Consider the following 20952-nt stretch of genomic DNA (forward strand, 5'->3'; position numbering starts at 1 on the left):
GATTCACAAAACATGTGAACTGGCATCCTTCTCAAGGCAGCCAGGTTCACACATGTGCAGCCAAGGTACGGCTTTAAGAGTCCTGTGTTTTTCAGTCTGGTTCAGGTGCAATTTCAGATACAAATCTGCACCTGAGTTGCACCTGAACTGGTGAACAGCACTGCACCGGACTGCTGCGCTGAAACCTTGACCGCATATATGTGAACGGAGCTTAAAGATATATTGGTACATAGGGAAGCTGTTTTGTACAAAAAAAAAGAAAGGCAAACTTAACCTTTAACCACTTCCCGCCCGCCCTATAGCGGATTGACGTCCGGGAAGTGGTTCTGTTATCCTGACTGGACGTCATATGACGTCCAGCAGGATAACATGCCGCAGCGCGCCCCCGGGGGCGCGCATCGCGGCGATCGGTGGAGCGGTGTGTCAGTCTGACACACCGCTACACTGATCTTGGTAAAAAGCCTCCGGCGGAGGCTCTTTACCACGTGATCAGCCGTGTCCAATCACGGCTGATCACGCTGTCAATAGGAAGAGCCGTTGATCGGCTCTTCCTCACTCGCGTCTGACAGACGCGATTAGAGGAGAGCCGATCGGCGGCTCTCCTGGCAGGGGGGGTCTGTGCTGATTGTTTATCAGCGCAGCCCCCCCTCAGATCACCACACTGGACCACCAGGGATCGCCACTAGGACCACCAGGGAAGGGGCAACATGTGGATGGCCAGGTATGTACCCCATGGCCATCCACATGTGCCCAGTGTGCCCAGTCAGTGCCAATCAGTGCCCACAAATGGGCACTGATTGGCACAATTATGTTGCAGTGATGCCCAACAATGCCACCCTTAGGGGCATCACTGCAAACAACCAGTGCCGTCAGTGCCACCCATCAGTGTCCATTCATGCCACCTGTCAGTGCCCATCCGTGCCCATCAGTGCCCATCTATCAGTGCCCATCCATGCCCATCTGTGCCAACTATCAGTGCCACCTATGAGTGCCCATCAATGCCACCTATGAGTGCCCATCAATGCCACCTATGAGTGCCCATCAGTGCCGCCTATAAGTGCCCATCTGTGCCACCTATGAGTGCCCATCAGTGCCGCTTACCAGTGCCACCTATCAGTGCCCATCAGTGCCGCCTATCAGTGCCCATCAGTGCCGCCTATCAGTGCCCATCATCAGTGCCCGTCAGTGCCACCTCATCAGTGCCACCTCATTGGTGCCACCTCATCGGTGCCCATCAGTGCCGCCGTATCAGTGCCAGTCAGTGCCCGTCAGTGCAGCCATATCAGTGCCCGTCATTGAAGAAGAAAACGTACTTAATTTACAAAAAAATTTTAACAGAAACAAAGAAAAACTTGTTTTTTTTCAAAATTTTCGGTCTTTTTTTATTTGTTGCGCAAAAAATAAAAACCGCAGAGGTGATCAAATACCACCAAAAGAAAGCTCTATTTGTGGGAACAAAATGATAAAAAATTTGTTTGGGTACAGTGTAGCATGACCGCGCAATTGTCATTCAAATTGCGACAGCGCTGAAAGCTGAAAATTGGTCTGGGCGGGAAGGTGTCTAAGTGCCTGGTATTGAAGTGGTTAAAGATCGCCTCCTCCCTATGTGCTGGAGGTGAGAAGGAGAGTTTTTTTTGTAATTAAAATCAATAGTGAGCATCCTAGGGTGAGACCACTGAGTGTGTGTTTTCAAATACAACAAATTAATTTTCTAAGGATCATTGCATTAAAGAGAAACATTGAATATGCTGTAAATAGGAGGGGAGTTATTGGTAATGAAAGTATGTTTAATTTTATAGATGGTTTGCCTACCTGTTTCTATATCTTTAGATCTTTCAGCTTTCCACTAAGATGTCTTCTTAAACATAACTGTCAGTCTGTGTCTGACTTTGTTAAGATCTGTCTACATACGTCTCCCAAATTATCTTTAATTCTTGTGCATGTCTGTCTTTCAATATACGAATATCTATAGATCTGGCTGTCTGACATTTTCTTTTTGAAGTGCACATAATCAAGTCTCAGTATTTCACAGTATGTAATTTTACTTTCAGTAATGTGTAGATTTCAATAAATGTTATTTGTCTTGGAAATTGCAAGACTTATTTGTGGCTGTGAATTCAATAGCTAAAGTTATGATGTGAGAGAAAACAAATCCTAAACAAGGATGCTTGCCTTAAAGTGGTATTAAACCAAAAAACAATAATTTATTATAGTGCAGCTTACCAATCATTTAATGTAGTGGTTGCATCAGTTTTGTTATCTTTGGCTTTTTTCCCCTCTGTTTTCACCTGGTGATCTGGCCAGTATCACACCTCCAGTGTTAGTGAGACACAACTCTGGAGGAATGATAACAGGTGGCACAGCAGAGAGCAGCATTGCCAGTCTGAAGGGGGCAATGGTAGTGCAAAATGTATTAGCAGATTTAATTACATTGAAGCCAAACTCCAGATCACACTTTATAATCAGTTACAGCAAACATTTTTTTCATTTTGGAATAAAGGTTTTGCATGAATAAATAAAAGCCGATCATTTGAATCACCCCCCGGCCAGTGTTAAGTCGTTTGTCTCATCTATGTAAACTGATGAAATCTGCTGGAGAGCTTAAGCTTGAGAAAAACAACAGACTTGCTGGCTAGATCACCAGATGAAAATAGAAGAAAGAAAAGGGAAACTAATACAACCATCGCATCTAAGAATTTGGTAAGCTGCAATATAATACATGTTTGCTTTTTGGTTTTATACTGCTTTAAAGCTAATATTAAAATATTACAGTTTGAGTTTTTTAATTGTTCACACACACTTTTAAATCTGCACTGTAGCTTGAAAAAAAACAAACATCCAGACAACTATATACTGTGTATATTTATATTTATATGTGTATAGATATATAGATAGATATATCTATCTATATAGATATATAGATATATATCTATATATAGATATATATCTATATATATATTTTTTTTTTTTTCATTAGAGGCCCTGTAAAATAAAATGGTGCCACTAGCAATTTTTTATGTTGCACGATATCTGTGCAGATGTTTATCAAATGCATATTTTCATTAAAAAATACAATAAAATACAATTTAGTGTACACAAACCCACAATATAATAACCATTTTTTGGTAAAATATAAAACTTGGGGTTGCACTGAGCAGATATCAAACATGTCAAGCCTTAAAATAAGGCTGACCGTGAAATTGCAAAAAACTTTGGTACCCAAAATTGTCCATAGACAACACTTTAAAACCCTTTACAGGTCATCATTTTACAGGTAACCATGAATAATTGCCCTAGAATTGTTGCTCTCACTCTGGACATTTATGGCAATACATCACGTGTGGCGCAATCAGTTTTTACATCTACATCGACTACATACCCTACGTGTGTGTTTGCATTTGTGTGTGCACAGCTCGATGGAGATGGTTTTTTAAAAAAAATATTTTGTTCTAATTTCTTGTTAACATTTTTTAATCACTTGACCTCCGTAAGGTATTACCACCTTCATGACCGGGACATTTTTTGCTATTCAGCACTGCGCAAATTTAACTTACAATTTCTCGGTCATGCAACACTGCACACAAATGAAATTTATATAATTTTTTTTCACACAAATTGAGCTTTCTTTTGGTGGTATTTGATCACAACCAAATATTTCTTCATAAATTTATGCAAAAATATATTCTGCTACAGTATATGTTGCAAGTGCCGGCAATGATCTGGGGCTGATCCTGCTAACACTGCGTTTGTGGGAACACTATGCTATTGGGTACATAGTATAGTTCTGATGATGATGACGATATTGATCTGTACAGACACTACACTAGTACTGACGGTGATAAGTGACTTATAGTGAGACTGTGATAGTGTAGTGGACAATCTGGCTCTAACTGATACTGTCTGAGAGGGACACTAACTGATTAACTTACGTCACTAGTGACACTAATACAGTGATCAGTGATACTACTGTACACGGATGCTATATTAATGGAACTAGCTGGGTGACATAGGTGATCAGGGGGACAATCAATGGGTTAACTGTGTTCCTAACTAGTGAATACATGCTGCATTTACTCACAGATGTGGCTGGGTTTCTCTCCTTGCTTTCAGTTGTGAATGGCAGGGAAAAATACAGCCAAATCCTGTGTTTACAAACACACAGATCTGTGCTGTGATTGGCCACAGCTGATCAGCAGATATACAGTCAAAATGACTGGCTTAACTTGCTGTTAAATTTGTGCTGTGTCCAATCACAGCACAGATTAGCAGGGGGCACATGCCTCTAAACCAGGAAGTACACCACAACATATAGGTACGTCACAGTGCCCAGCTGTTCTGCCCTCTAGCAGTAATTGTACTGTTAGCGAGCAGCAGGTGGTAATCTGAATTTATAGGCCCCTATATGATAGCATCAGTAAGTGACAGGTGCTACTTATGGAGACATCAGGGGTCTATTAGACCCCTAATATCACCTATGGCCTCCACTGCAGCTAATCAGAGATCATGCTTGATTAGCTGTTTAACCGACCACAGTAGCTAGGGAATGACAACTTTGAACATGGAAGTGACAAAATGCTTGTTGCTTTCAGGTTCATACATCACAGAGGAGATCGGGGAACAGATGTTCTCTAAGCTCTGAGCTTGAAACCCATGATGGCCAGCAGCAGCAAGTTGGAGGGGGGCACCTTTAATTTGCAGTACAAGTGATCACTTTTACTGAAAAGCCAAGAGCTGGCTGAAAGCAATGGTACAAGCTCACAGCTGCAGCACCGATAGTATAGCTTTTGCTATACTGTGGCACTCATATTGTGTGGCTGTGCTACAGCAGAGATGTACAAGAGAGATGTGGCTATGCTACACAGCAATTGCACTACCACCCCTCCTCTCCCCTATAAATTCACAGAACACTTTGTATTTTGTTAATGGGTGCACAAAATACAAAATATTTTTTGATTCTGCAAGAGGAGCAGTGATGAGGGGTAGGGAAATGATGGGATGATTGCTGTGTAGGAAACCCAAAGGCCTCCTTTCGGAGCAACTGAAGTATACCAACAGATATAATATCGGCGCTCTTTTGTAAATAAGGAAGAGAGCTCCAGGAGGTAGCATAGACCTTGTTACACTTTAAGTGGAAGTAAACTTCCATCTCTTGCTTTTACCTATAGGTAAGCCTATAATAAGACTTACTTATAGGTAGTGTAAATATCTCCTAAACGTGTTTAAACTGTTTAGGAGTTATTTAGTGTACATCCAGCCAGTGACATCACTGGCGCTTGCGTTCTGAAGGAACGGCCACCCGTGCCGTTTCTTCAGAGCCCTGTGCCTGAACGGAGGCTCCCATGTATATGCAATGCATACTAGCACATTATCACATTACCTTGCAGGTACAAAAAAAAGTCCAGCGGTTTACAACCGATTTAACTATTAGTAAGTCAGCAGATTTTAAATAAAGATATCATTCCAGTTCTTTTTCAAATTTGAACACTAGGAAGACATAAAAGACAGCAATTAAAAGGTTTGTAAACCCTTGTTTTTTTTTTTTGTAAAAATAACAAACATGCCTATACTTACCTGCTCTGTGCAATCGTTTTGCACAGAGCAGCCCCAATCCTCTTCTTCTGGGCTGCTTTCACGTTCCAGAGACAAGGCAAGGCAAAATCGGCTCAAAGGAAGTGCTTTAAATAAGTCTCGGCATCGGACATCTAGCATTAGGAAAAAAAAAACTGCAGGGAAATCTCTGGATTGTAGTTGAATATTGCAACAAAAGCCAGTTTTGCTGTTTTATCTTCTATTTGGGCTATTCATAGTTCTGATTTAAATGCACTTCAGCAAACACCTAAAATGATTAGCATTAATTGATGGCCTTAAAAAAATACTCACTCTAGGAACTCAGTAACATATTTCTGGCTGCATTTAGACCATGTCCATGGGCTTGTGTCATGACTTAAAATCGCAGACATCACATGAAATTCGTTTTTAATTCCTATGTCTTTGCATTTTGAACTGTCATCGTGCGGCATATTAAAACTAAAACAAAAAGTAATAAACAAGCCATTAGAGCAGACTGCCACAATTCAAAAATAAATGTTTACATCTTAAATTAATCCCATCAGTGTTAATCAACAGAACAAAATCATTCGTTTTTCAGCTCCTTCACTTACACATTTTGCAAACAGCAACATATTAGCTGTATGTAGCCAAACAGCGTAGTGCTGCTCTGTGTCTGAGACTTTAAGAGAATAATACAGCATCACCATGCACAGAAAGAATTCTTTTGTGGGTAACGGTACAGTATAAAACCACTTATTACATAATACATATTTTATATCTACAGTTGACAGTATACTCTAAACATCTTTAAAGTTAACTGAAGTCTAAAGCTGGCCATAGAAGGCTCGAATTTCAGCAAATTCTGGCCTTGGGTATCCCTGCATTTAAAAAATTGAGTAGATGAGTAGAGTAGAAAATAATCGACCAATCAGTGACTACATCTTGTCAGATGCAGTCACTGTTCGGCGGCACCACTATATTTCAGCATCCATGGCTACTGAATACAATAGTCAGCAATGGGAACCAATTGATTTTCTCTTGTTCCGTGGGCTGAATGAGAAACAAATAGCCATGTATGGCTAGCCTTTTTTTCCCTCTTTGTAGTTCTGTACCACTATATGTTAACATTACGCAACTGATTTTATTTGGAAGTGCCTCAGAATCTGTTTTTTATAATTGAAAATGTACTTTCTACCCACCTACTCCAGTGCTCTATGCTGGCATAGATTAGTACTGATCATAACCCTCCTTGCAAGATTCCTCATGCAGACTTATAGTACAGAGGAAGACTGGGAGATGTTGGTGCCTGACCAGGTCTGCTAGATTATGTAGTGTACTGGTCAGTGCAGTCAAACTATGATAAATATTAGGCTGTGCAATCATATTTAGATATATTGCACAACTGCTAAGTGGGGGGTGGGGGGGGGGGGAATAGAAGTAAGACTTTTAAATATGTTGGTTGTTAGTATAATGTCTCTCTGACTAAGTATGTACCTCTAAGACTTCAGTTGGGCTTTAAGCTAAAAAAGTTATTGAGTACGTAAAGTAACATCAGTAATGAAATACTAAGGGAAACTTGCCATCTGAGAAACACAAAGGCTGCCATTACTCATCCCCTTCTAAAAAGGCCTGACTCCCTGACTCTGCCCCCCACCCCATATCTTCTTTTTTTTTACTTGATCTGGCACATCTGTAGCTAGCGCAGTCAGAGGACATCTGATTTTTATACTTGATCTAGGTCACCGACATTTTTCAAACAGGAAGTTTACTAATGGCAGCCTTCACTTTTTTAGTGCTCCAATTTTCCTTTAAATAATTAAAAGAGAGTGAAATATGGACTTGATTTGTGTATCTTTTTAAATTGGTTTATCTGAAACTTTTATACTCCAGCAAAATTTGCATTCAAGGAACATGTTGCCATTGCTTGACATGAAAAAGGTAATACTCACACATGTCCAAGTTCATGAGCTATAGTGAATGCAGCACCTAAGCCATTTTCTTCGCTGATAGAGCAGCTGCGGTGAGGGTCACACATTGTTCCTAATTCAGCTAGTCCTGTAAAAGTATATGCAGAATAATTTATTGGACTGTTCTTAGCATAATCCCTCAGGGTCAGTTTATGAATACATTTTCTAAGAAACTATTCAACGGTGCCTGAACATAAATGTTAGCATTAGGCATTTCTGAAGTCAGTAATACTCCTTAAGTCCATAAAGTATAAACTCAACATCTCCTGTAAACATCATGTCAAAAAAGGACTTACCTAAAGTATCACATTTATTACTGGCTCTGCATATGTCTTCTCTGCAGAAAAGAGACACATATGTTTGTTAAAGTAATTCATAAGTTATATTTAATACTATTTTATATTTACAGTATGTCAATGTCAATGTATACATGTAACATCCATTAGCATGTCATTCTATGTTATAATGGAATTAATATGGCCTATGCTAAGAATTATCAGCATCTAAACTAACCACAATACATAAAATACTATTTATGAGGTTTCAATACATATATTACCCATACACCAGAATACAAAAAGCTATAATCTGCTTCTCCACCCCCACTTGTCATAGCTTTCCTAGGTTGGAGAAAACAGATACACTATTTGTACCTTCTTCAGCTAGTAAAGTGTATATTACTGTAAAAATACCCATTACATTTCTGCAATTAAAGAACATTTTGCCATGTTTTCATATTTTTAAACCCACTGCAAGAATCCTTGGGATTTTGGTGCAGCAAAGGCAGCCTTGTGAGTTTACTACAGAAAGATAGGCACTCACTGGATTTCTGGCAGATTTCATAGATTTTTTTTCTGTACTGTAATGTATTAAAAACAGCATGGGGAACTGTGCATATACTTCAAAAATATAGTGAATATGTTTTTTTCCCCTAAACATACAATTTAAAAATTCACTGTGCAGTAATGACAGGAGAGGCAGATACCACTTGCACCAACCAGTTGTTTAAATACACCTACCAAGCAGCTCAAAGGCAAATGCTACTCAGGGCTGGTCATCTCGTCATTACAACACCTGGACAGGTTGCGACGCACAAGGAAAAAGCTGGTAGCAGCAAATCTAGTTAAAGAGTTGATCAGTAGGGGCAAAAGTAGCACTGCTCCCTCTAGACATAATTTCACACTAAGGGCTCATTTGCAGTAGGCTGTTTTAGTGGGGAACTGGGAAGATGAAGGTCATCCTGACTGGCACCCTTGTGCACCTGCACTGCACTACACCGCAATGCATAGTGTGTTCTAGCCTATTAATTTTGAATGGGCTACACAACACATTGCGCCAAATGATTGTAAAATCTCAGTTTTTTTTCAATAAAAATGACAAACATGTTGTACTTACTTGCACAAGGGTGCAGTGGATTTGCACAGAAAAGCCCAGATCCTTCTCTTCTTGGGTGCCTCTTTGGTGCTCCTGGCTCCTCCCTCCTGTTGAATGCCCCAATAGCAAGCAGCTTGCTATGGGGGGAACCGAGCTGAGTCACAGCTCCCTGTGTCCATTCAGACATGCAGCTGCGGCCCGGCCCCCTCCTCTCTCTCCTGATTGGCTGACTGACTTTGATTGACAGCAGTGGGAGCCAATGGTGACGTTGCTGTGTCTCAGCCAATCGGGAGGGAGAGTCTCGGACGGCAGAGACACTCGTGGACATCGCTGGACAGAGATGGGGCTCAGGCAAGTATTAGGGGGGTGGGGGCTGCTGCACACAGAAGGCTTTTTATCTTAATGCATAGAATGCATTAAGATAAAAAAACCTTCTGACTTTACAACCCCTTTAACCACTTCCAACCCAAGGTACATACCTGTACGTCCTTGTCTTTCAGTGTTTATACCGGAATGATGCCTGCACCTACAGGCATCATCCCGCAATCATTCTTTTCATCCGGCAATACTCTTACAGGCAGACGTGATCGAAGTGGCTAATTAGTCACTTGATTACTTCTGCAGGTGGTGGAAGGGGGTCCCACCCACAGCCCCTCCCGGGCTCTCCTGTCCCATCAAGGAGGCCGGGAGCGATGCAGCCAGCGGTGATGGCTGCCCTGTACAGAGAGAGAGATGAACTGACATCGTTCCCCTCTCTCTGTAACCCTGGAAACCGGGAGCGACAAGTAGCTTGTCACTTCCGGTTCTGCCCCTTTGCTTACCTGGCCGTCAATGTGTTAGTCAAAAATGCACAGTTAAAATGCACATTGCCAGCAATTCTAGGTTTAGAAGTTAAGACAAAATAATTAGTATGCAGTAAGGTTACACAAGGCTAACTTTGGCCAACACCACGAGGATCCTGTTCTGCTAGCACTATTTGCTCTCCCAGTCCCCCACTAAAACCTTTTATAATGTTATGAAAATACTGACTTTGCGCTTGAGTATAGTGATAGGTTCCTTAGTCAGTGAGCACTGATTGGGGAAAGAGGGAGTGTTTTTTTCTTTTCTTATAAGGCTCCAGTAAAATTCCCAAGCGACACAGTAGAAATAGTAACAGGCACCTTACTGTGTGTTTGAAAGACAAAACCAGAGAAAATTTTAAGCTCAACTTACCAACCAGTCTGCTGATCAACCGAATTAACCTGTCAAAAACAGGGGTTTAGTTAGCATGCATTTACAAACACGTGCGTAAACTGCAAGGCCTCGGCAAGGCACCCTGTGCATTGCTTGCAGTCCTACCACTACTAAATTTATGAGTATATCCACAGTGGGATCACATTCATTCTAATGTCTTTCATGCATTTACCCATTTATGTGCTCTTTGCTGTGAAGGTCAGTTATAGGTGGTGGCAGGGGCCTTTTCTTTATTACTGGTGTCAATTTGGTCAGGGGACAGGCTGGACACCTTTGCTGCCATTGTGCTATGTGCTGGGTGTCAAGTGTGCCCCCTGTGCCTTTAAGGAGGACCAGGCAGCCTCCTGGCTCACCTGCTCCTCATCTATCTATTAGAAAGTATGTGATCCTACTGTGGATACACTCATAAATGTAGCAGTGGTAGGACAGCAAGCAATACACAGGGTGCCTTGCCGAGGCCTTGCAGCTTATGCATGCATGTGTAAATGCGTGCTACCTAAACCCCTTATTTTAACGTAGATTGTTAGACAGGTTAATTCAGTTGGTTAGCAGACTGGTTGGTAAGTTGAGCTGGGAATTTTCTCTGGTTTTGTCTTTCATGCGTTTGCTCAGCCATGTGCTCCTTGCTGTGAAGGCCGGGACTTTTCTTTGTTACCTTACTGTATGTTACCTGCTGTACAGACTAAGCTTTAGTTGACTTTGTACAACTTTATTATGAGTTTAGTTTAAAAATATAAATTCCCACTAGAAATGATAAAATACATTATTTAGACTGTAAAGTATTAATTTTAAGAAAACAAAATCATTTTAACTTATCTGTAGTATCTTAAGTGATGAGGCATTTGCCTTTATCTGAGGAAGACAGCCGTACAGACAAAACAAACTTTTTAAAGAGACATCATTCTACTACTGCTTTGTAAAAATACAGCTTCAGGTTTACTACCAATACCTGTTTTTCAATTTAGTACAAGAGTGTGGTTTGATAAAAACACTTTTATTATCTTTTTCTTCAACTCCAATTTCCCCCTCCAAGCTGAGGGGATTTAAAGCTATTTTTTCTAGGGGATGATATAACATAGTTTACAAAGTAAGCATTAGTGACTTTAATCAAGGGTCCCATGATCTTTCTCCCCACTGGATCCAGTTGTGATGACCAGTCCCCTAAATCTTCTCTTTTTGCCAGTCTCCAATTGGCCTTGTAAACACTCATCTCACCAGCACATTGTGTACAATACAGTGCCATCAACCATTGCTGGTCCTGCATTGTAATTGATGACATAGGAGTGCCCATCCACATTCTGGTGCTAAAGGGGGCTTTCACTCAAATTAAACACTTGGCATAATTCTAACCCCCTCCCCCCAACCTGTTACTTTTTCATGTTCATTTTTTGGGGAAAGCAAGTACCTTTATTAGCATACTTGCTCCCACTTCCTAATTTCTCACCTATGTGAGGGTTACATATCCCTTGGCCCAACCACCCCACACACTGCCTCCAGGACTATCATGTCACACATCCCAAGAGGCTTTAATACAGTCTCAGGAAGTTGGTCCAGAGCAATGGTACTGTATGTGGCTGACATTGAAGTAGGTGCCTGCAGATAGAATTTGGCTGAAAGAGGCTGAAGAAGCAACACTGAGATTAAAGATTATAGCGGTATTGAACCCAAAAGCAAACATTTATTACATTGCTTTCATTTTATTTTCTAGGCTTTCTTTCTTCTATTTTAGCCTGGTGATTTGGCCAGTAAGTATATTTTCAAAAGAACAAGCTGTTCTGCAGATGTAGCAGGATACAGGGTTGAGACTAACCATTTACTACTGACAGGGGTGCTTACAATAATCAGCTTTTATTTATGTAAAACATTTATCCCAAAAAGGAAAAAAAATGTTGTTTGTTGTAACTGCTAATAAAGTGTTAGCTTGAGTTCAGGTTCAATTTGTTAGTGTAACTAAATTTGCAAGTAGATCTAACATGCCACTCCCCCCAGGCTGACAATGCTGCTTTACTCCTTCATTGAGAATGGGGGAAATCTAATACAGGAGGTGTGTTACTGGCCAGATCACCAGGTGAAAACAGAGGGAAAAAAGCCCCCCACCCAAAAAAAGAGAGCGGCTGTCACATGTAATGGTTGATAAGCTGCAATATATTACATTTTAGGTTTTTGGTTCAACACTGCTTTAAAAAAAGGTGAGAACTGTATTATACCTTTTTTTTTTTTTTTTTTTTTTTAATCAGTTTTAAAGCACTTTTTCATGAGGCACAGTGCTTGGCATAATAAAGGTTATCCAGTTTGGGTTTAGTTCTAACACAATAAGAATTAGTTTAGGGTCCTTAGATATTTAGAAGAAAAAAACCTGCAGCAGCAATCAGTCTTATAACAATTCACATTTTTATTTTTTTGCTAATTATTTATTTATCAAAAAGAGTCCCTTATGACAATTTACGAACACAAGGCCACAACCAAAATATGGTAAATCCCATCAAGTAATTATACTTAGTAATTTCAAAACGTAAATTCAGTGCATTAAAAGTTACAGTCCAATAACAGACAGTATTATAAGAAAAGTAGTAGTTGGGATTGTCTTTTAGGAGTAGCAAAAATCGAGGCATGTCTTTTAGTAAACTTTAGTAAAAATTAGGACATCCTCCGATGACAAGTATGAAGTGAAAGGAACACAGATGTGTGGGTCCACCGGTCTGGTAGGTGGGGTGGAGAGTGGAAAAAAACAGGGAACGGAGGTTAAAGCAAGTAAGCAGGGAAAAAGGCAAGAGTGAGTAAAAGACTAGAGGAAGTTGAGAAAAAAAGGAAGAGGAGAGACAGTAGAAGGGGTGGATTAGGTAGGGAACCTATCAGGCCCGTCCTCTCGTCTTAGAAGGAGAAGTCAACTCAATTAAACCACATTTTTATATAGATTTTTTGTTTACCGAGTGAAGTAAAGGATCCCTCCACTTTAGTGGGATGCAGGATTTAGCTGCGTTAAAGAGGTGGCAGAGGATCAATTTTCTTACAGAGATGCGAGAGTTATGTAAAACAAAAAAAAGATAGGCCTTCAGGAGTACGGGATGGTCCTGACTATTCTCCAAAAAAGGCAGCAATTTTAAACAAGACCAAAACATTTGGAGAATGGTCCCCTTTTCCAGATCACATGTCCAACAGCAGAGTGATATACCAGGGTAACATTTGTGAAGGACAGTAGGGGTCCTGTGCTACTGTGTTAACATTTTGTAGTTGGTCTTCTGATATTTGAGAAGATAAAGAATTTACTGGAGAAACACAGCATTTTCTGACACTGTTCTGTAGTGAAAGATTGTTTTAAGCCATCTTCCCAGTATTGCAGGTAGGGGCCCTATATTGCTCTTGTGGAAAAGAGAACACGTTATACAGGATGAACAGTGAGAACTGGGTGGGATCAGAGGTGGGAGAGAAAATAATAAGTGTTGAATCTATAATGTGTAGCACCCCCTAGCGTGGCTAGAGTGCTAAAGATAGGATTGTTGTTAGAGTAGGTAAGTTGTCAGGCTTGGCTGGCAGCCAAGCCTGTGTGTTTTTCGGGGTTTGAGCGACTCAGGTAGGCTGGATGACTCCTCCCTGCTTGCTTGAAACTAAGAGAAAGTTTCAGAAGCAGTTGAAAGGGGTCTAGGAGGAGCTAGCTGGAGTGTTCTGAGGGCCCTGGCTAATCCCCAACAGAAGGGTTGGCAGGGAGCAGGCCCCCTCAAATACTCAGGGTCAGCCCAGCTAGGGAAGTGTGGAATTTGGGTGGAAGATGGAGATGGAGTGTTATGCTGTTGGGGTCTTTGAGAGTAGCTCCCCAGTCAGGGAGGGGTGAACTCAGGCCTGGGCTTGGGTGGGAAGGGACCCCTTCTCATGACACATGGAGGAATCCTGACCAGCAGGCACAGGAGCAAGGAAAGGACAGTGGGAGAACACTACTGGGCAAATCTTCAGGGAGGAAGACAGCCAAGAGGGCTGGTGAGTGTTACACTCAAAGGACTGAGAGGCATGTCTGAAGGGACTGGGTGCAAGCAGTCTGGGATGGATGCAGAGTCGGTCTGGGATAACTGTGGAGAAGTAGCCAGGAGGGCTGGTAAAAGGGGCAGCTGCAGCCAGGCGGGCTGGCAGTGCCTAATGAGGTGGTACTGGGAGCAGTAGCCACAGGAGAGGACAGTTAGCACCAAAGACTTCTATTTTTGCTGCACTACTAAAGGTGTCTGCGGCCCCTGCCTGCAAAGGGCATTTGCTTGGATCTAACTGAGATTTTGTTGGATCAAAAATTCCTAGCTGGTCCTGGGAGTTGTAGTTCTACAAGCAAGTCTGTGCTGGAGGTAGAAGAAGAGGTGTGTGCATATATCGGATGTATATAGTTTGTGTCCCTGAAGAGTTTCCTACTGATCAAATGGGCATCTCATAACAACCCTTACCCATCCAAGTTTAATCCCCCTAAATAAATAAAAAAAACAAAACAAAGATGCAAAGACTGCTTCTTGACTCCAGAGTGAATGGAAAATTAATGTGCCTGGCTGTGCAGAGTGGGAGATAACCCTATTCACCACCAGCTCCTGTGGGGGTAGCATTACAAATGCCTTCAACAGATTTAGACCAAAACTGCCATCGGGGGCAGTCAAATCACCCCTGGAGTGCCAGTGTCAGATTATATAAAATGAGGCACTTGATATTTTTCCAGGGAAATCAAACCTAAGCCTGGGCCATCTCTTGAGTGAGTTAGTAGGGGATAACCCAAAGGTCTGACAGGCCTTGGGATGAGCCCACCTTGGGGTGCACCTTCAAAGATGGGTTAAGACACCACACATGGACACCTTGAAGAGGCATGTCAGAGGCTGCCTTTTCCAGTCACAGCCATTGTTTAGGGTCCAAGGGCTCCCACCAGTAAAGAAGTCATATTAGATGGGATGCTAGCTGATATGTGACAAGCCCCGGAAGGGTGATTCCCCGTATTAATTTGATAAACATAGACAAGACCATTTAAATTGAGGCCATGGCCATCAGCCTCAAATTTAGTGAAAAGTACGTTGACCTGTTTTTTTTTGTTAAGTTTGTGAGGATGTGGGCTTACATAGCTTGTATGAGATATAGAAACTAAGGTTGGATTGCCATTCACATTGCAGTGGTCAAACCAGGAGAACATCCCCACTGCCACCCCCACAGCAGGGTCTGGATTTTGTGAAAGTGTCACCAATCCAGAGACCTGAAATAATTAGATTGAGCTGATTTTTGATGAGAAAGAGTTCAAAGGTAAGCGTTAACAAGAGAAGGGAGAGCGGGCATGACTGTTTTGTTCTATTGCATATGATCAAAGAATCAGAAAGGATCAGTGGACAAGGAGATAGAGTGGACCACATTGATCCACTTTAACATAGTCTCCTCAAGCACAAATTGTTGCAGGACAGATGTGATGAAGGCCTATTTGACCCTATCAAGCACCTTCTCGTCAGTCGCCAGAAGGTAGGGGGTTTCAGAAGAGGCGGCTGTATGGATGAGATTAAGTACTTTGATGATGTTGTCACAAGCCTCACAAGTTGAGGTAAAACCCACTTGATCAAAATGCACTACTTTGGTGAGAAATGGGAGAAGGTGATTAACCAACGCATCTGTGAGCCATTGAAGATCTATGTTCAAAAGTGAAATGGCGTGGTAACAAGTACAGGAGGTGTTGTCCTTACTTTCTTTGAAAGTAATGGTTATATATGTCCGAAGGGCATTTAACGTGCAGTGGGAACTTTGGGACAACGTATTAAGGGCCTTCATAAGGTAGGATGCAGGAAGAGTAATTTGTAGCACTGTGTTGTGAAACCATCCAGATCTGGTGATTTGCCTGATTTGAGTGACTGTATCCCAGCGTAATTCGAGGCATTGGCATGTTATACATACGTAGGTACATTGGTATATGACATACGTGACTGGAAGCTGGAAATCCCTGAAGTAGATAATGCTACTTCAGTGATTTCTGCTTGCTTCCGAGCCTGTGTCAAGTGGCTGCTCTCCCACATTGTAAACACATTAGGTTGGACAATTAACACGGGTGCCATTCAGAAATTCAGCACATCACACAGCTCCCTTTTTTCTTTTTGTACTTTGTGCACAAAAGTAATGCTTCATTCATGTGCTGGCCTGCTCTACAGTGACAAGGGATCCTGTACAATGCGCTGTGATAAAATGCTGCATGTCTGCATTTTATCACAGCTTGCTGCAGCACAGCAACGGGCTGTGTTGCAGTGTGAATAGGACACACAGAAAACAATTGTTTTCACAATGCACATAGTGTAAATTAGCCCTAAAGTGAATCCACTATAATAGGAGAATCAAACTTCAATCATAGGGAGGAATCCAATTTCGATAGGTAAGATGTTTGATTGTGTTCACTACTGTTTGGCATATTACAGATGGGGTGAGGGATGGAAAGTTATGTAATTAGAATAGAATTCCCCAAATGCATTAGCTATCTCTTTGGGGAGATGGAATTTCTTGCGCCCTTGGCTGTAACAATGTGGGGAACATACTTTAGGACAAAGTTTCAGTGATCTTGGACATCTGTACCTAGAAGTTGGCCTCATTTATTGCCATGTTACTAAAAGAGGGGGCAATGTGTAATGGCTGCCTTGACTTTAAATTTGTTAAGTGAATTGATTAAATTATATAATTCTACAAGCTCGTTTTCCATCTGGGGGTCCAAGTAGTCTTGTGTGTAGTTTCCAGAAGGTAAAGCTCATAATATGAATCAGCAAGATTAGCAATACAGTCACATTTATTATTATTATTATACAGGATTTATATAGCGCCAACAGTTTGCGCAGCGCTTTACAACATGGGGCAGACAGTACACTTACAATACAAATCAATACAGGAGGGATCAGAGGGCCCTGCTCGTTAGAGCTTACAATCTAGAAGTACATTTAAGCTGGGATCCATGTTTAATCAGAACATCCCAGATGTAAGCCTTATTGGCTTCTCAGACAAACATAGTGTGACACTCTGTCATGGTGTTTGTGTCAAAGTAAAAGGTTAATTCTTTGACTATCTGGTACAATTTGAGGGTCTTGGAGCAAACTTTCATTTAGTTTCCATAGCCACAGTTGAGGGGTTCTGAATTGTGAGAGCTAAACGGATAGCTATGGGTGAGTGGCCTGACCAGATAAAATTCCCTATTTGGTGACTATATACCACCATGTGGAAGGGGGCAGTAAAAGATAACATTTCTGGTGATAGGGTGATGGAGTCGCCAAAAGTGAACTAGTTGAGCCCAGTGTAGGATTTGTAAAATATGTTTACGAGAGGGAGGGAAATAGAGGGAGATAATAGAGGGAACACTTGATGAGATATCCGATCTGGGGTCAAGAGCGATATTGAAATCCCCACCCACAATAAGAGTACTTTCCACAAATGCAGAGAAATTATCCAATGTGAATATCCTGATTTGCGTTTGGACAGTACAGAGCTACTAGAGGGACGTTACCAGATCCGACCAGCAATTTCCCTCACTGCAGGAAACTAATAGGGTCCAATGGACCAGTTTTGATATTACAATAGCCTAAAGATTTAGATTTAGTTTTATAATTGTGATAAGAAATAGGGAGGTGGCAATCTTGGCGAGAAGGAACCCTATCATCTCTAAAGTCAGTTTTCTGATTACAAGTGCCCAATTGTTTCAGGTTAGAGGGAATAATTATCTGTTTCTCACAAGAATTAAAGTGATACTACACTCTCAGATTTTTGCAACAACTAATTTAATCCCTTACTGAGTATGCAGTTTATCTCTTAATCCTTGTCTATCTTCCAGGTAACACTGATGCCATGACCACTGTCCCAGGTTTCCTGTTTCAGAGTGGCAAATTTTGCTTGCAGCATTCTATGAAGTCACCCTTGCATGTAGGGATTAGAGTTGTGTCTCCCTACACTTTGAGTATCAATAAAAACACCTAGCCTCATAACTCAAGATAGCAAGGCACTTCTCTGCTCCTCCCTTCTTCTGCCTCCTGCCTTTCCCAAGTTTACAGACCAGCTTAAGATTGTGCTGTCCACTGTTAACTCCTTCCTGTAAAGACTCAAAGTTCAGGGAAGAAGCATTGGGAGAGTAGCACTGAAAGTTGTAAACTGCAAGTGCTGAGGTAAGAATTTTAATAAGTAGTTTACTGCAGAATGTTTATTTTATTGTGTGATAAGATGGAGGTCCACCATCTTGAAGTCAGAGGGAGCCTAGTAGCAGAGTAGAAGAAGAGGGGGAGCTAAAAGGGATAGTCAGTGGGAGGTTAGAAAGGCAGAAAGAGGCTAAAGGGAAAAATGGTACTTTAACTGGCAAAAAGGTGAGGATAAGGAGGGTACAGGATGGAAAAGCCTCTCTTGGCTTTCTAACCTCCCACTGACCCTCCCTTTCAGCTCCCCCTCTTCTTTTACTCTGCTACTAGAAGAATAGGGAGGACAAAGCCAACAAAGAAAGAAAAAGAAAGGTACTAGGGCAGGGAAAGTGGAGCAAGGAGAGTAAAACTAGTAAAGGGGGCAGAAGTCAGGCAATGGGAAATACTTTTCAGAGGGTGTAGGAATTCGTGGCCTATGTGGGGGAAGTAGGAAACATTTATAAATGAGGAGGTGGACTGCAGGCAAACATCCCAAAAATAAACATTAAACAGTTCATGCCAGAGGAAATAGTTTAAGAACTCCAACTTTTCCTCCCCCAAAAAACATATGCATTGTTCATGTAAATTAATCACAATCCCCCAGTCAGTTAGTTTGTAACTTACCTCCTTGAGCCCCCCTCCCCTGCTCATGATGTGCAAGCTTAGGGGATCCTACCATGCTCAGCAGTCACTTGTTTGTCAAAATCACCTTGCAATAGAAGGAAGGCACCCCCCAGTAAACCATTGCATTCAGGGCAGCACCCACCACTTGTCCCAGCCCAGGTTTCTGGCCCTTCATGTGGGTGGTGAAAGATGTAAATGTGTCATACCTCCTCCTGTGTCATTCCTGTCTTGCTCATGCCAAAGAATAATAGCTTACTGCCATGGGAGTAAGGGCCATGGGAGAAAGGGTTGTTATTATGAAGGTGTTTCCTTCAGATGAAAATGAATCACTACACAGAGAGCAGGGCTCTGAGAGGGCGGGATCTGAGGGACTCTCTCTGATCATACTGCTCAGCATATTTAATTGGGCAGGATTGAATTCTAATTGTGATCCATTCCACCCTGCCCAGCAGCAGCACAGCTAGATTTCAGAACAGGCTGTGTATGAAGGTGTTTCCTTCTTGAATAATGCTGTGATTTGTGAGGCGAGACTTGGGAGGTTTATACTCTTCCTGTAGGTGTGACTGGGCAGGATTGAATGGTAATTAGGATGTATTCAATCCCATCCACCAGCAGAGCTTTGAAGGAAAATACATAATTTTCAGAGTCTAAAAGACTACATAGGGGAGTGTTAAAGACTCTAGTTTATCAGCAGGATATACAGAGTGTCACATGATACAAAGCCACAACTATACCCAGAATATCAGGGGATCTGCAGACAACAGAGCAACGTGGCACACAGGTATGATCTGTGCTGGGATTGTTCATTATATTCAGTTCTAGTGAAAAGAAAGTTGGAATTCAGCTTTAAAGTAGAGATCAGACCTAATAAGCAGGTGGTATTAAAAGGAACAAGAGAAGGCTGGGATAAAAGAAATCAGTAGAATGCAATGACATTAAAAAATGTCAATATCAGGTAGTGGGTGACCCAAAGAGTGCTGACAACAGAAATCAAGCAGGTTCATGAAAGCTCAGCAGTGGGCCTCACAAGTTGCCAGCCCAAGCCAAGCAAGCCATTCAATTCCAGGTCTAAACCAAGTTACCAGGTCAGGGAGGAAGTTCCACTTCCACCTTACAAATAGCATCCTGCTGAGCAGCCTTGAATTTTAGTAACATAACTTCATAGGAATCAGCATAATTCAACCTTGTGCAAAAAAAATCTTCAAAATATACACACTGAACAGCTGTTTTCTGACATGTTCATTGTCTTCTGTAGACATTAAAAGCCAAATTATACCTTGTAAGGAGGACAGCTGTATCATAATGAGAGGGATGAGAATCATCAGGCATATTTTGCGTTCTTTGCCAAACACAAAAGTTGTGAAGAGTTGTAGCTGCATTAAAGCTGATTACTGGTCCATCCTTAAAAATAAAAAAAAGAAAGAAAGGAAGTTACATTTCTATATACTGTGTGTGTGTGTGTGTGTGTGTATATATATATATATATATATATATATATACACTGGGCAACATTATAAATGCAAAACTTTTGTGTTTGCCCCTATTTATCATGAGCTGAATTCAAGGATCTACGACTTTTTCTGCGTACACAAAAGGCCTATTTATCTCAAATATTGTTCACAAATCTGTCTAAGAGCCCTTTCACCCCGAGCCGCGGGGGGAGTCGGCGGTAAAGCGTCGTTTTAGCGGCGCTATTTGGCCACTAGCGGGGGGGGGTTTCACCCCCCCGCTAGTGGTCGAAAAGGGGTTAAATCCGCCCGCAAAACGCCGCAGGAGCGGCGTTTTGCCGGCGGTATCGCAGAGCTGCCCCATTGATTTCAATGGGGAGCAGCGGTGGAGGAGCGTTGAGTTCACCGCTCCTTCACCGCTCCAAAGAAACTGCTGGAAGGACTTTTTGTGAAGCCCTGCCAGCGCACCACTCCAGTGCGAAAGCCCTCGGGCTTTCGCACTGGAGTGAAAGGAGACACTTTTTTCAGGCGCTATACAGTTGCTATTAAAAATGCTGGCAGTGTGAAAGGGGTCTAAATCTGTGTTAGTGAGTACTTCTCCTTTGCTGAGATGATCCATCCACCTCA

At 41.8% G+C, this 20952-nt stretch overlaps 1 protein-coding gene across 1 annotated transcript in view; it reads right to left on the minus strand.

The window, feature by feature from the left end:
- Positions 1-20952, minus strand: part of ADAMTS20 (ADAM metallopeptidase with thrombospondin type 1 motif 20) — a 263623-nt gene that overhangs the window by 136044 nt on the left and 106627 nt on the right. Inside the window, exons 6-9 of the mRNA XM_073619942.1 lie at positions 20154-20278; positions 7814-7854; positions 7500-7605; positions 5881-6027 (exon numbers count right to left, since the gene is read on the minus strand). Of these exons, the coding sequence (XP_073476043.1) occupies positions 5881-6027; positions 7500-7605; positions 7814-7854; positions 20154-20278 (419 nt within the window). The remainder of the gene's footprint in view (positions 1-5880; positions 6028-7499; positions 7606-7813; positions 7855-20153; positions 20279-20952) is intronic.

This window comes from Aquarana catesbeiana, linkage group LG03 (genome assembly GCF_042186555.1).
Source record: "Aquarana catesbeiana isolate 2022-GZ linkage group LG03, ASM4218655v1, whole genome shotgun sequence".
NCBI classification, from domain to species: domain Eukaryota; kingdom Metazoa; phylum Chordata; class Amphibia; order Anura; family Ranidae; genus Aquarana; species Aquarana catesbeiana.